This window comes from Felis catus, chromosome B4 (genome assembly GCF_018350175.1).
Source record: "Felis catus isolate Fca126 chromosome B4, F.catus_Fca126_mat1.0, whole genome shotgun sequence".
Classification (NCBI taxonomy): Eukaryota; Metazoa; Chordata; class Mammalia; order Carnivora; family Felidae; genus Felis; species Felis catus.
Window position 1 is genome coordinate 137,266,166 of NC_058374.1, and position 13,364 is coordinate 137,279,529.

General features: G+C 64.2%; 1 protein-coding gene across 5 annotated transcripts in view; it reads left to right on the forward strand.

The window, feature by feature from the left end:
- The window catches only part of PRR5 (proline rich 5), a 49,886-nt gene that overhangs the window by 32,821 nt on the left and 3,701 nt on the right, over nucleotides 1–13,364 (forward strand). For 4 of the 5 annotated variants that reach the window (XM_023257597.2, XM_023257596.2, XM_023257594.2 and 1 more), the window contains 4 exons: nucleotides 4,997–5,045; nucleotides 6,458–6,515; nucleotides 10,555–10,646; nucleotides 11,089–11,229. In XM_023257597.2, the coding sequence (XP_023113365.2) occupies nucleotides 4,997–5,045; nucleotides 6,458–6,515; nucleotides 10,555–10,646; nucleotides 11,089–11,229 (340 nt within the window). Of the gene's footprint in view, nucleotides 1–3,820; nucleotides 4,422–4,956; nucleotides 5,046–6,457; nucleotides 6,516–10,554; nucleotides 10,647–11,088; nucleotides 11,230–13,364 lie in introns of those variants that run through there. The other variant, XM_045062503.1, reaches the window with a different exon arrangement.

The following is a 13,364-nucleotide window of genomic DNA, read 5'->3' on the forward strand; positions in this document are numbered from 1 at the left end:
CTGTGAATGGCCAACCAGCGAGCACTGGTGAGGGAGCCCGAGACAGACCAGCCGCCGTGGGCCGGACACCATCGTCACTTGCGGGGGATCCGCGAGGCCAGCCGCGTGCGTCCTGCTTTGTGATGGAGGAGGCTGAAGCTCAGAGAGGTCAAGAGACTTGCCCAGGGTCACACAGCTGCTCAGGGAGGCATTTCCTACCGCTGTGCCCTTCCCTTCCCGCCCTGTCCCCGTGCCAGCGTCTGGGAAGAATAGGCAGCCCAGGTCTTCATCGGCCCAAGGTGGGCACGTCCTTGCCCCCCCCCAGTGGCCTAGACAGTGGTCATGATCATCTGGCTCTCTGTTGCCTCCGCCTCCTCATAGGGACTGTACCTCCAGAGCGTGCATCCCTGAGCCTAGCCCTTGGGGGCCGTCCCAGAGCAGGCGGCCTCTCGAGGGAAGTGGGGGGAACAGACAAGCCCCCCGGGGCCCTAGGCTCCCCTCTCCAGCCCCAGAACCCTTACTGAGGCAGCCCTGAGGGGTGGGCACCTTCTCGTCTGCATTTTCCAGATGAGGAAACTGAGGCACAGAGATCGCAGGTTGCTCGTGCTCACGGGGCTGGTCAGTGGAGCGGAGACTCAGGTCCCTGACCCCAGGGCCTGTGGGTCCCTCGGGCCTGCCCCCCTGCCCGCCCCGCCCCCCATCTCTTCCTTTTCTCCATCACGTGGCCACATTAAGTCAAGTGAATTTAATTATGCGTGATATCCGTCGCCGGTCGTTAGCTTTGATCTCACGAGAGAGCCCTGTGACGGGAACCGTTGATCGTACCGTCACCTGAACGTCCACCTCGGTTCTCGTGGCCGGGAGTGAGATTGGGGTCGAGGGGGGGAGGGGGCGCGGGCATTCCCCGGCTGTGCCCAGGCATGGCCAAGTCCAGAGACATTGAATAGTAACAAGAGTCTGATGTCTGGCCGTGACCCTTTCTTCCTTGTTTTTTACATATATATATACATATATATATATATTTTTTGACATGTCATTTACTTTTTTTTTAATGTTTTTATTTTTGAGACAGAGAGAGACAGAGCGTGAGCAGGGTTGGGTCAGAGAGAGAGGGAGACACAGAATCTGAAACAGGCTCCAGGCTCTGAGCCGTCAGCACAGGGCCCGACGCGGGGCTCGAACCCACGAACTGCGAGATCATGACCTGAGCCGAAGTCGGATGCTCACCCGACTGAGCCACCCAGGCGCCCCGACATATCATTCACTTTTTAAAAATGCACAGTCGAGTGGTTTTTAGCATATTCACGGAGTGGTGCAACCCTCACCTCTGTGTCATTCCAGAACATTTTCATCACCCCCGCCCCCCCGGCCCCTGGCAAATGCCAGTCAAGTTTCCATCGCTGTACCTTGGCCTGTCCCGGACGTTTCACGGAACGGAGTCGCGCAACGTGCGTGCGGCCTTTTGTGTCTGGCTCCTTCCGTGCAGCCTGGTACCTTCAGGGCTCGTCCCCGTCCGAGCCTGTCACTACGTCATTCCGTTCATGGCCGAGCAACACCCCCTGCTCGGGAAACCGCGCTCTGCTCGTCCGCTCACCACTGATAGATCCGTGGGTCGTGGCCGCCTCTGGGTTGTCACGGACGGCGCCGCTCTGAACGCGCCGTGCAGGGTTTGGTGTGGACGTGCGTCTCCGCCTCTCCGGGGGGCGCACCTGGGCGCGGACGGCTGCTTTGCGTCACTGCTGTGGTTTGAGGAGCCACTGGCCTCCCGCCGCGGCAGCCGCACCAGCTTCCTTCCCACGAGCTGCGTCTGAGGGCTCTGCTCCACCACCTTCTCGGGGGGGGGGGGGGGGGTGTGGATCATTCTAACAGCGCTCGTCGGGTGGGGGGGGGAGTGCTGTCTTGTGGTTTGGGCTCCTATTTCCCCGATGACGCACGACAGGAACATCACGTGCCCGTTGGCCATTTGCGTATCATCTTGGGGGGAGATGTGTCCCCGCGTCCCCGGCCCATTTCTCAGTGGGATCGTTTATCTTGTTGTTGTTGAATCGCAGGAGTTCTTTATATATTCTGGATCTAGACCCTCGCCACGTACTGATTTGCACATCCGTGCCCCCATCAGTGAGATGTACGCTCACGTTCTCGGTAGTGACCTTGAAGCCCACAGGTTTCATTTCAGCGGGGTCCGGGCCGCGGGTCTAGCCCTCGCTCTTCAGTGGTTCCTTTGACCACCTTTCTCCTGAGGCCCCCCCCAGACGGACACGTTTTGCATGATAGTTTCTCCAGATAGAGAATAAGTCACTCTGGGTTGCAGAGGACTCGTGCTTAAGCACCCAGACCTCTTTTTACCCCACTTCGGATGGCATTGCCCCTACAGGACTCGTGCAGCCCCTACTTTTCTTTTCTTAAGTGTTTATCTCTTTTGAGAGAGAGTGGGCACAGGGGAGGGGCTGAGAGAGAGAGAGAGAGAGAGAGAGAGAGAGAGAGAATCCCAAGTAGGCTCCTCACTGTCAGTGCAGAGCCCAGTGCGGGGCTCAAACCCACGAACCTCGAGATCATGGCCTGAGCTGAAATCAGGAGTCGGACGCTTAACCAACTGAGCCACCCTGGTGCCCCGCAGCCCCCCTTCTTACACAGTCAGGCCCCCGGTTGCCCTGGTTGTGCTCAGCTGTGCAAGGCCTCTTGCCCCAGGCCCAGCAACCCAGGCCGCTGTACATTCTGCATTCCTTGTGCCTGCCCTGACCCTGCGGCTCCTGCCAGGGTGACTGTCTGGGGCGGCCTCTCCCCCAACATTCGACGGAACACCTACTGGTGTGCCTGGGGCCAGGGGCTCATGGAGTCCTGAGGGCCCTGCAGGAGCCTGTGGGCGCTTGTGGGAGGGAGCTCGGCCACCTGCTCTGGTCCCGAGAGGCCCTCCCTCCCGGGCTCCCGGCAGACATGCAGATCATCTGGCCCAGCCCCAGCTCCTGCACGAGGTCCCACTGGCCCTGCGGCTCCCAGGAGCCAGCAGACCTGTCTGGACAGGGTGGCTGTGGCCGCGGCCCCTCAGACGACACCCAGGCTGGTCCCCCTGCGGTGCCTTCCCCAAGTGGTGTCCCAGGGTGCAGAAGCCGCCCGGAGGCTCCCCTGTGGGTACAGGAGCAGCCTAACCAGCAGGCCCCACGGGACCTCACCACTTGCCCTCCCCCGGGCCTCAGTTTCCGCATCTGTGGAATGGCCATGGTTCCCTTCGTCAGCAACTGGGAGAGGCGGTGGGCACAAATTGGGGGACGCTCGGCCAGACGTGCTCTTGGGCTCATGTAGCGGGTCAGCAGCGGGGCAGAGGGTCTGCTCCGCCCTGAAGGAGCGTTCATTCATTCATTCATTCATTCATGTTCATACACACTTCCACCAGCGATGGGCCAGGGAGAGGGCGAGGAGGGCTTCACTGAGCACCTGCTGTATACATCAAGGGTGAGCCGTGCCCTCACTTGACAGCCTGGGCCCTCCTGCTCTACCTTCTGGCGTGTCCCAGGCCCCGGATGAGGGCCCTGGAGCTCAGTCGGGGGAGGGGCTATCTGAGAAGACTCAGCCCTGGGCCCAAAACAAGTTCCTCCCTCCTCACCCTTTGCTCCCTGGCCCTGCCCAGAGCGGCCCCTCGTGCCTTGCGTGTGGTGACCTTGAGACAGACACCGAGGCTGGACATGGGGGGGGGGGGTCACACCAGGAGCTGAGGTCACATCTGGTCCTTGGAAACCCAGACAGCTGGGAGGAGGTGGAGGGGCTGGGGCTGGGGGCTGGTGGCAGAGGGTCACCTGGCTTCACACGGGTCAGCACCCCGTCCCCTCGCTGTCCCGGCAGAGCTCAGCCTGCTGAGCTAACTTCACAGCTGCTGCTAACTTCACAGCTACGCGGGGACGGCGTCGGGCTGTGACATAGTATGGGTCCCGTACTAAGAGTAGCTGCCCGCCAGGGGCGTGGGACAGGGCCCTGGGGCTGCCTTTGCTCTGAAAGGCAGGTTCCTCGTCCAGCCCGTCCAGGGACGCCAGCCCCACCTGTCAGGCTGTTGAGAGCTTAGGTCTGTGCCTGGCCTGGCTGTGGCCCCCGGGAGCTGTCAGGAAACGTGTCCCTCCCTGTGCCCCCGGCCCCATCTCTGCTCCTCTGGATCCCGCCCGAGCCCCAGGCACCAGGGAGGACAGCCGGTCAGCTGCTGGGGTGCTAGCTACCTCCCACAAGCCACCTGTCCTCTGTGCGTCACTTAGCTCCCGGGCCCCACCCCCACTGGGGGGCAGCCAGCCCTGAGCCGGGGTCCCGCTTTCAGTTCCACTGGGAAGGTAGAATGTAGCCACCCCTAAAAGGCCTTTGAGGACCAGAGCACCTACTTAGTGGGGGGGCGGCAGGCGAGTTCAGTGCCCCCCAGGCGTGCCCGCACATGCGCACACACAGCTACAAGGCCGAGAGGAGAGGTGAGGTTGAGCGTTGGGCCTACGGTTGACATGTTCCAGGCTGTGCGTGGTGTGGAACGGGACGCCCGCCGTTCTCTCTGCCCCCAGAGCGGCGCAGTGAATTGTCAACGTACGTACAAAGGACGAGGTTTGGATCCTAAGTCGGTGTGTCCTGTGTGGCCTCGGACAAGTCCCTTGACCTCTCTGAGCCTCCTTTGCCTCATTTGTAAAAGGGAACCATAGTCAGCACCTACAGTGGGAGGAGAGAGTCCAGAGGGTGCGGGGCGGCGAGCTCCGGGGCCGGGCGGAAGAAGGGGTGAGCTGAGTGGTGGAGGCCCGGCACGGCCGGGGGGTGGGGGGAGGGTCTCCCCGGAGAACGTGAGAGGTGCTCGCCCTCCGGGGAGGTGTGGCAGGTGGCTGCGGGTGTCTAAAGAGCCACAGCTGAACGCCGCGGAGGCCTGAGGCCCACCGAGCCCCCGCAGGGCTGGGGCAGGTGGGACAGGCCGGCCTCCCGCTGCCCAGCCGGCCCCCTTGTCCCCACCGCGTGGCCTCTGAGTCCTGCTGCCGCTCACTGTCGTGTCCCCTCCTGCCCGCAGGCAGCTGCTGAAGACGGAGCTGGGGTCCTTCTTCACGGAGTATCTGCAGGTGGGTGGTCTGTGCCCTCCAGGGGGCCGGGGTTGCTTTCCGCGGTGGCCAGAAGGGCCGGGGTCACCTCCTCTCGGTGGGCGTGTGGAGCACGGGCTTTCCGGGGCTCTGCCGCCCCTTGACTCGGTTTCCCCATCTGTGCAGCGTGGATTGTCGTGAAGGTTAACGGCGACGGGCAGGTAAAGTATCCGCATTCGGGGTCGTTACGGGTTGTGCGCCTCCTGGAACACCGGCCTTGGGGGCTCCCAGACGTCCGCATTTGGGTCGCCGTGTGGCGTCAGCAACGCGAGGCCTCTGTGTCCCCGGCTGTGCCTCAGTTGACATCCGTGACACCTCATCTGGCCAACAGGCCTGCAGAGTCACGGACACGTGGAGCGGCCTGTCCAGGTCACCAGCCAGGAGGGGCCGGCAGAGGGCCCCCCCTTCCCGTGGGTTCAGGGCTGCTCTCCCGTGCAGCGCCCCCGTTTAGAGCGTGCGGTTCGGGGCGGGGGGGCTCCTTGTCCTCCCCTCTGGTTCCAGAGCCTCCCCAGCGGAAGCCCCACATTCAAAAATAATTTCTTAACGCTTATTTATTTGTGTGGAGAGAGGGAGACGCAGCGTCCCAAGCAGGCTCATACCATCCGCGCAAAGCTCCCGACGTGGGGCTCCAACTCGCGAACCGCGAGATCGTGACCTGAGCCGAGGCCAAGAGTCGGACGCTTAACTGACTGAGCCCCCAGGCGCCCCAGGGGCCCCACGTTTCTAAACATCCTCCGTTCCCTGCTCCCCGCAGCCCCTGGCAGCAACCGTCTGCTCTCTGTGCCAGAACGTTCCTATTCTGGAGAGTTCGTGTCGGTGGCCTTTCGAGCCTGCTGCTCCCGCGAGCACGGCCTTAGCGAGGGGCATCTGTGTTGCGTCCATTAGCGCCCCGCTCCTTTTTCCGGCCAAATAACATTCCACTGCCTGGAGACACCCCGTTTTGTTTGTCCTCCCGTCCGTCGGTGGCACTGGGCTGTTTCCACCTTCTGGCTGTTGGTGGTGCTGAGGCCACACGGTGTCATTCTCGGCCAAGACCCCGGGGGGCAGCGTGACCGCGTGCACCACGCACTTTGGGCCTCAGGTCGCTGATGGTGCTTCACGCGCCAGGACGTCCGGCACGGGGCCCCTCTTGCCCGAAAGGTCTTCCTTCGCCGTGGGATGTGAAGGCAGCCACCCGCCCGACTCGGCTTGTCTCTGAGGGGTCCCCGTGGCCACCTCCTGTCTGACCAGCCCCGACAGTTGTCACTGCCCTCCGGCGGGGGGGGGGGGGGGAGGGTGAGCTGATGTTCACCCTTGGGCCTCAGCTGTGGCTGGGGGACTCCCGGGGGCCTTGCCTGCCGGGCCCCGCTCCCCCCCCCCCCAAAGCAGTGACGGCATCTGTGTGTGGCTTTCAGAACCAGCTGCTGACGAAAGGCATGGTGATCCTGAGGGACAAGATCCGCTTCTATGAGGGTGAGTCTGGCGGCCCCGTGGCGGGGACCGGGCACCCGGCCACCCTCCCGGCTGGTGTGGCTGCTGGGCAGCGTGACGTCGCCGGCCTTTTCTGTGCCCCCAGGGCTCTGGGTGGGAGGGCAGGAGAGGCGGGAAGACCACGTCTGACCCCAGGAGGGGACCTTACTGGGGAGAGCGTGTGCCCTCCCACGACCTGCGAGAACCCAGGGGGCTGAGAGCCATCTGGGGAAAGGCCCTGCCTCCCCTCACTGCCCCCGGGGCCTTCTGCCGCCAGCAAACCCCGTCCCAGCAGCCCGGAGGAGCCCCAGTTTGAGGACCAGGGAACTAGCTTAGGGCAGAGGTTTGCCCTGATGCTCCTGAAGGGGGAGGCTGGCAGGGGGCTGCTTCCTGGCTGGGCACAGCTGCCCTGTGGGGTTTGGGGGGCCTCAGCTTGGCCCTGGGCCTTCCAGACGAATTTTCTCTTTTAAAGTTCACACCCACCCGTGAGACCTTCGGGTCCTTGTCCCCTTCACGGCTAGTGGCAGCTCAGTGATGACGGGGGCTCCGTCTGCAGCCACGCTGGGAGCAAAGGGTCGGGGGGCAGGTTCGAGCCCAGGCCAGCCCGGCCCCGGCCCCCACGAGCTCCAGCCGGCCTCTGCCTGGCCGGGGCCTCAGCAAGCAGGGAAGGGTCTTCAGGCTCCCGCGCCCTCGGCCTCGGGGCAGCCACGACGCCCGGCCTCCTTGCAGGAGAGAATTGGCGTAGGGAAAGATGGAGTAACGGGAGGACCCGGCCAAACCACGCCGCCTTTTCCAAGGCCGGTTTCGTTCCAGGCCCTGTGCCGAGTTCAAGCCCCAGGAACGTTTCTGAGCACGTTCCGTGCACCAGGCACCGGGCACGTGCTTCCTCTGTGCCGGACTGTCCTGAGTGTTTTCCGGCTACCGATCCGTTGGGTCTCCCGACGACCCCGCGAAAGAGCCGTCATCGCTGCAGCCGCTGCACAAAGAGGGAAACCGAGGCAGCCAGGCCTGCTTCCTGGGCCCACGCTGCTGCCTCGGTTCCCACTCTGATCCTGGAAAGGGGGGGTGCTAGCCCATTTCGCAGAGCAGGACGCCGAGGCCAGTGGCCTGGTGGGTGCCGGCTGGACTCAGAGCCACTTGTCCCCCGGTCTTCCTGTACCCCCTGCTTCTATCGGGCGGAAGCTTCGGGGCAGGAGCCCGAGAAGGGCCACCAGAACCAGTCGAGGGGAGGCAGAGACAGAGACCGCCAGAGGTTTAGGCTGGCTTCCTGGAGGAGGCAGCAAAGGAAGCCAGCCGGGCAGGGCAGTGGGGGTCTGGCGCCGGGCGGAGACGCCCTCCCACGCCCGTCTCCTTACTCGGCACATTCCAGCGCGCTGTGCCTCCCACCAGCTCCGGACCAGGGGAGCTGGGATCCTCAGACAAGAGAAGCTTTGTGCGGCTTAGTGGAGTCGTGCCTGGAGCGGCCGTGTCGCCAGGCCACCCAGCGGGGGAGTGCCGGCCCCAGCCAGCCTCCCCAGGCCTCGGGGGCAGGCATGGAACCCCAGTCCGGGGGTCGCAGGGCCTGGCCTCCAGTTCCCATCCAGCCCAGCTGGGGACACAGACACGGACCGGAAGGTGGCAATTCAGTGTCAGGACTGTCAGGGTGAAGGGAAGCTGTGGGGAAGGAAGAGTCCGTTCCATCTTGGCAATCAGGGAGGGCTGCACGGAGGTGGTGGTCCTGGAGTCAGGCCTCAAAACGTGGTCCGTTCGGGAGGACGTTTGGCCCCTTCAGTACGTACCGTGGGGACAGCAGCTGATGCCGCACCCTGAGGGTCAGCCTCTGGAACCCACTCCACCCGCCTCCTGCCCCCACGTAGGTCCCAGGGGAGCTCTTCCTTGAGACCCCTCCCTGTGGCCAGCCATGTCTTCACCTGTGCCTCTGCTGGAGGGGGATGGGTGGGCTCACGCGGGGTGGCCCCAGGACCTTGCTGCCTACCCCCCCACACTCCCTCCGGCCTCCAGCGAGGCCTTGGACGTCAGCTCCCAAGCGGAGAGAGAAGCAGGAAGTCCGGAGGGACAGCCTGGAGGGGGAGTCCCTCTCCTGGGCCATTTCTGAGGGTGTGGCTCGGTGGTCTTCGCTGCAGCCAGGACAGTCCCCTCAGCGGGCAGGCACGTGAGACCTCCCCGGAGGGGCGCAGGGTGTCCTGCAGGCTCCAGGCCCCGTGTGTATGAGGACATTCGTGACGCCCGCCCTACGGAGGGTCACGCTTGGGTCCCACAGCAAAGCAGAGCAGGGCCCCAGCGCCGTGCCGCCTGACTCTGCCCACTGACCGCCCCGTCACCGCCCCTCTCCCCCGGCACCCCTAGATCCCAGCGGAGAACGTGGCCAGTGGGCGAGGCCGTGCTTCCCGGCCCCTCGTGCCCTCGTGGGGCCCGGAGTCTGTGTTTTACGACATCTGCCTTCCACAGCATTTCCGCCCCGTGGGCTGGAGGACGGCCCGCGGACGCCGGCCTGGCCCGTGCCCAGAGCCACCCCACGGCCGGCCCAGGGAACTGAGCCGTCTTTCTTCTTGCCCCCAACGGCGGGGACCTGAAGGGACCTCTGGAGGGCAGGGCTCCGCAGAGCTAGGTGTGGGCCCCCAGGGAGGGTCAGGAGCCGGCCGCCGGCTCGGAGCCTCGGTGCCGGCAGATTGGCCGTGCACGGAGGCCACGCCACCTCAGCCGGGTGGGCTTTCCTGGGGCTGCCCCCTCCCAGAGCCCTACGCAGACTGGGGGGCTTTCTGGGCGGGGGAGGGGTGGGGCCCAGAAACCAGAGAAAGTAAGGAGGCGTGGCAGAGGCCCCTGTCCAGCCCCCTGGCTGCCGTGGAAGCGTCCAGACAGCCCCACGTGAGCAGTGCGGTCTGGAAGACCAGCCAGCATGTGGCGCTTAGCCCTCCCGCCCAGAGACACCCCCCACACCCCGTTTCTCCCCAGCCGGTCTCCAGTCTGGCTCCCAGGGGGTTGGGGGGTGGGTCCCACCAGGCAGAGGCTTTGGTGACACATCCCGGGGCCTGCTTGTCTGAGACCCCGCAGCCGTTCATTCTCCCTTTCCGTCCAGTCCGGGCAGGGGGGCTGAGGGCTCAGCGCTTTGCACTTGCTGGGGGAGCCCGGAGCCGGCTTGGGGACACCTCTGTCCTCAGCCTCAGGGGCTGTCCTCCCCGAGGATGGATGCTCCTTCCCCGGGGCTGGCGGAAATGCCCCAGAGCTTGACCACATGCCTCCTTTCCACCCCGAGGATGTCAGTCAGCCTGGCCAAACCATCCTCCTAAATCAGCTTGGATGGCACCTCCTCCAGGAAGCCCTCCCTGCCTGGTTCTCTCCACTTCCTCTCCTGCCCGGGGCATGTTGCTGCTCTTGGATGTGGTCTCCCTGGCTCCCCGGATCCCACCTCAGGCAGCCCGGGGTGGCAGGGACCCGCGGCCTGAATCTCTTGGAGACTCCGACTCTTTGCCCGTTGAGGTCACCCCTTCAATGGACAGATGACTGTACTCATAGCTGCCGTTCAGGGTCCTGCTTCCGTGTCCTGTGATGAGTCTGGGGACCTTTGAGGCTCCTCTGGATGCCCAGCACGGGCTCTGGAAACACCTGCATGGGTGGATGGATCCCCCATCTGCTTGAGGGTCACTGTGGGAACCGGACGGGACCGGGATGTGCGCTGCGGCTCCTGTGGGGGGGGGGGGTCCTGTGTGGGCCTGGGGTGTGATGAGGGACCAGGAACCAACAGGCAGCACTAACCAGCACTTTCTCCACCCCAGGCCCCGTTTCAGCCCATCTCATCCCTGCAGCCCTGGGAGGTGGCCCTTTCACTGTCCCGTTTTATTACTGGGGAGGCTGAACGGCGGACTCCGGGCCACGGAGCTGCTGAGTGCTCTGTGCTGTTGACCTGGGGGCGGGGGAGGGGCCGGAGCCGGGCCCTCTGCTCCTGGGGATGGGGGAGGACTCCCACCCGGTGGGGGGGGGGGGCCTGCGGGGTCTGACACGGCCCTTTCAGGATGAGCGCAGCGACGGCTCCCTGTGCCCACAGGACAGAAACTGTTGGACTCGCTGGCGGAGACGTGGGACTTTTTCTTCAGTGACGTGCTGCCTACACTGCAGGCCATCTTCTACCCGGTGCAGGCGAGTGGCCCCTGCGGCTGTGGGACCCCCAGGGCCCAGGGGGGAGGGGCGCGGCCCGCGCTGGCCTTGCTGCAGGCCCCCTGGCCCGGTGATGGGCAGGTGCCTGGACCTCCCAGAGCCTGTCTCCCACCCACAGTCTGGAAAGAAGGCCGGTACCCCCCCGCCCTGTCCGGGCCCCGTAAGGCCCTGAGCAGCACGGAGTAGGCTGTGCCCAGCACACAGTCGGGGCTCGGCCAGTGACGGCGACCCTCCCCTTGCCTGAGGAAGCTGACGGGGCCCTGTCTTCAGGACGAGGGTCATCCAGGGAGGAGGACGGGGTGGAAAGGGACTGAGGGCCGGCGGGGCCACGGCCCCGGGTCTGGCCCCAGATGTGTGGACGCGGAGGGAGGCGGGGGTCTCCCGTGACGGCCGCCGGGCGGGGCGCACCGTTCTGTGTCTGCAGGGCAAGGAGCCGTCCGTGCGCCAGCTGGCCCTGCTGCACTTCCGGAACACCATCACCCTTAGCGTGAAGCTGGAGGGGGCGCTGGCCCGCACCCACGCCCGCGTGCCCCCCGCCATCGTGCAGATGCTGCTGGTGCTGCAGGTGGGGGGGGCCCCCGGGAGGCCACCGTTCGCTCCTGCATCGGGGGCGTCCGGGGAGGGGGCGGGGGGCAAGGCCAGGCTCCCCAGGCCCAGAGCACGTGACCTGTCAACAGGGGAGAGGGAAGCGGGAGGGGCCCAGAAGGTGTGGGAGGAAGCGGAGAGTTCAAGAGAAGTGGAGCCCGGGAGCGGGCACGGGCCCACAGCTGCGCCTTCACGCCCCTCCCGCCCCGCGACGGTTCCAGACGTTTCCTGGGCACGCGGCTTTTCCCCGAGAGGGCAGCTTTGGGAGGGGGCCGGCAGCTGGGGGCGAGTGGCCTGGCCGAGACAGCAGAGGATCCGACGGGCCACCAACAGCCTTTACCGCAGACAGGGTCTTTTGCAAACCGCTGCTCCCCAAGCCCCGTGACGGGCATGGCACCCCACAGTTTGCCAGCTTACCCTCCAGGTTGACAGGACCGAGGCAGGCAGCTGTCAACCACCCCGTTTCACGGGTGGGAAATAGGATCCTCGCTTGCCCAGAGCCAAGAAGGCCTGGCCTCACCCACGTCTGACAGGCTCCGAGGTCCTGTTCTTCCTCCTCGCCCCCCACCCCCACCGTGCACGCGGGCACCCTTGATCAGGGTCTGCGAGGTTGGTCCCGGGCAGCCCAGCCCGTGCGGATTCCAGGGCAAGGGAAGGGCGGATGAATGTCGGGGTTTGAAGGGTCCCAGCGGCAGGTGAGAGCTGGTGGTCGTCCTGGCGGCCGAGCAGGATATGGGACGGGCCCGCCGCCGGGCTTTTGAAGGGTTTTAGGTTAGACCTTGGCCGGTGGAAGCAGGGTGTCTCAGCCTCTTTCTTCACCTGGGTGACACAGTGGAACCGCCTGCCTGCAGGGCAGGTTCCGGGATGAGGGGGAGAAATCAGATGTAAAGCCCTCTGTGGTGCTTCTGGGAGCCCGCGGGGGCCGGGCTGGGATTTGGGGCCAAGACGGAGGTCCCACCTGGATCCCGGCACCCAGGTGGGTGGCCAGGCTGGGGCGGTGCTGCCCCCTGGTGGCCCGTGTGCCTGACGCAGCTTCCTGGGCTTAGCACCGTTCCCCCACTCTCCTCCTGGCCTGCGCTTTGAGCGGCCTCGTCTCACACCCCCAGTGAACTTGTCCCAGATAGATCTGAAGACACAAATGCTGGTTAGCCTGTGCTGAGGGCCTACTGTGTGCCCTTTGCTTCACCGGCAGTCAGTCCCTTCCCCCCCCCCCCCCGTTGCTGGGGCCAGAGGCAGTTCTGGGGAGTGTGGGGTCCCTCGTGCCCATCTAGATGGCTTATGGGGTGCCCATGGAATCCCGCCCCCCAGACCTTTGGTGTCTGTAGTGATGGCTCCTCTCCCATTCTTGATGTTAGGAATTTGTGTCTTCTCTTTACTGGTTGGCTTGGCAGGAGGCTTAACGACATTACGGACCTTTTCAAAGAGCCCGCTTTTGGCTTTTTCTCTGGCGGTTCCCTGTTTCGGTCTCATTGAGTTCTGCTCTTACTGTTTCTCTTCTTTGCTTCCTTGGCTTCCTTTGCTTGTCTTTTTCTGGTCTCCGCTTAGATGGCTGACTTTCGGGCTTTGTCTTTTCTGATAGATATCCGTTCGAGGCTACGCTTGCCCTCAAAGCACAGCTCTCAGCGCATCCGGTAAATGTGGATCTGTTTTCATGTTCGTTTGTTTCCAATCGTTTTAAGATATTTGTGAAGCTTTCTTCTTTGATCCACGTGTCATTTAGAAGTGAGGGAGTTTCTTAGTCTCCACGTATTTGGAGATTTCCCCCAGTTATCTTTCTGTTCTTGACTCCTGGTTCAGTCTCGCTGTGGTCCGAGAGCAGGTATTGTATGATTTTTTTTTTTTTAATCCTTTTATATTTGTGAAGGTGTATTTTACGGCCCAGAATGTGGTCTGGCTTGGCAGATGTTACGCGTGGGGCTGGAGGAGAACACGTGTGTTCTGCCTTCGTTGGGTAAAGGATGGCGATTAGGGCCAGTCGATCGGCTGTAGTGTTGAGTTCGATGTGTCCTTCCCATGTTCCTGCCGGGGCCGGTCTGTCCCTGCGCGAGCACGGGGTTCCCCCACCAAGGGAGCGGACTAACTCCCGCGAGTTTCGCCTCACACCATCTGACGCAC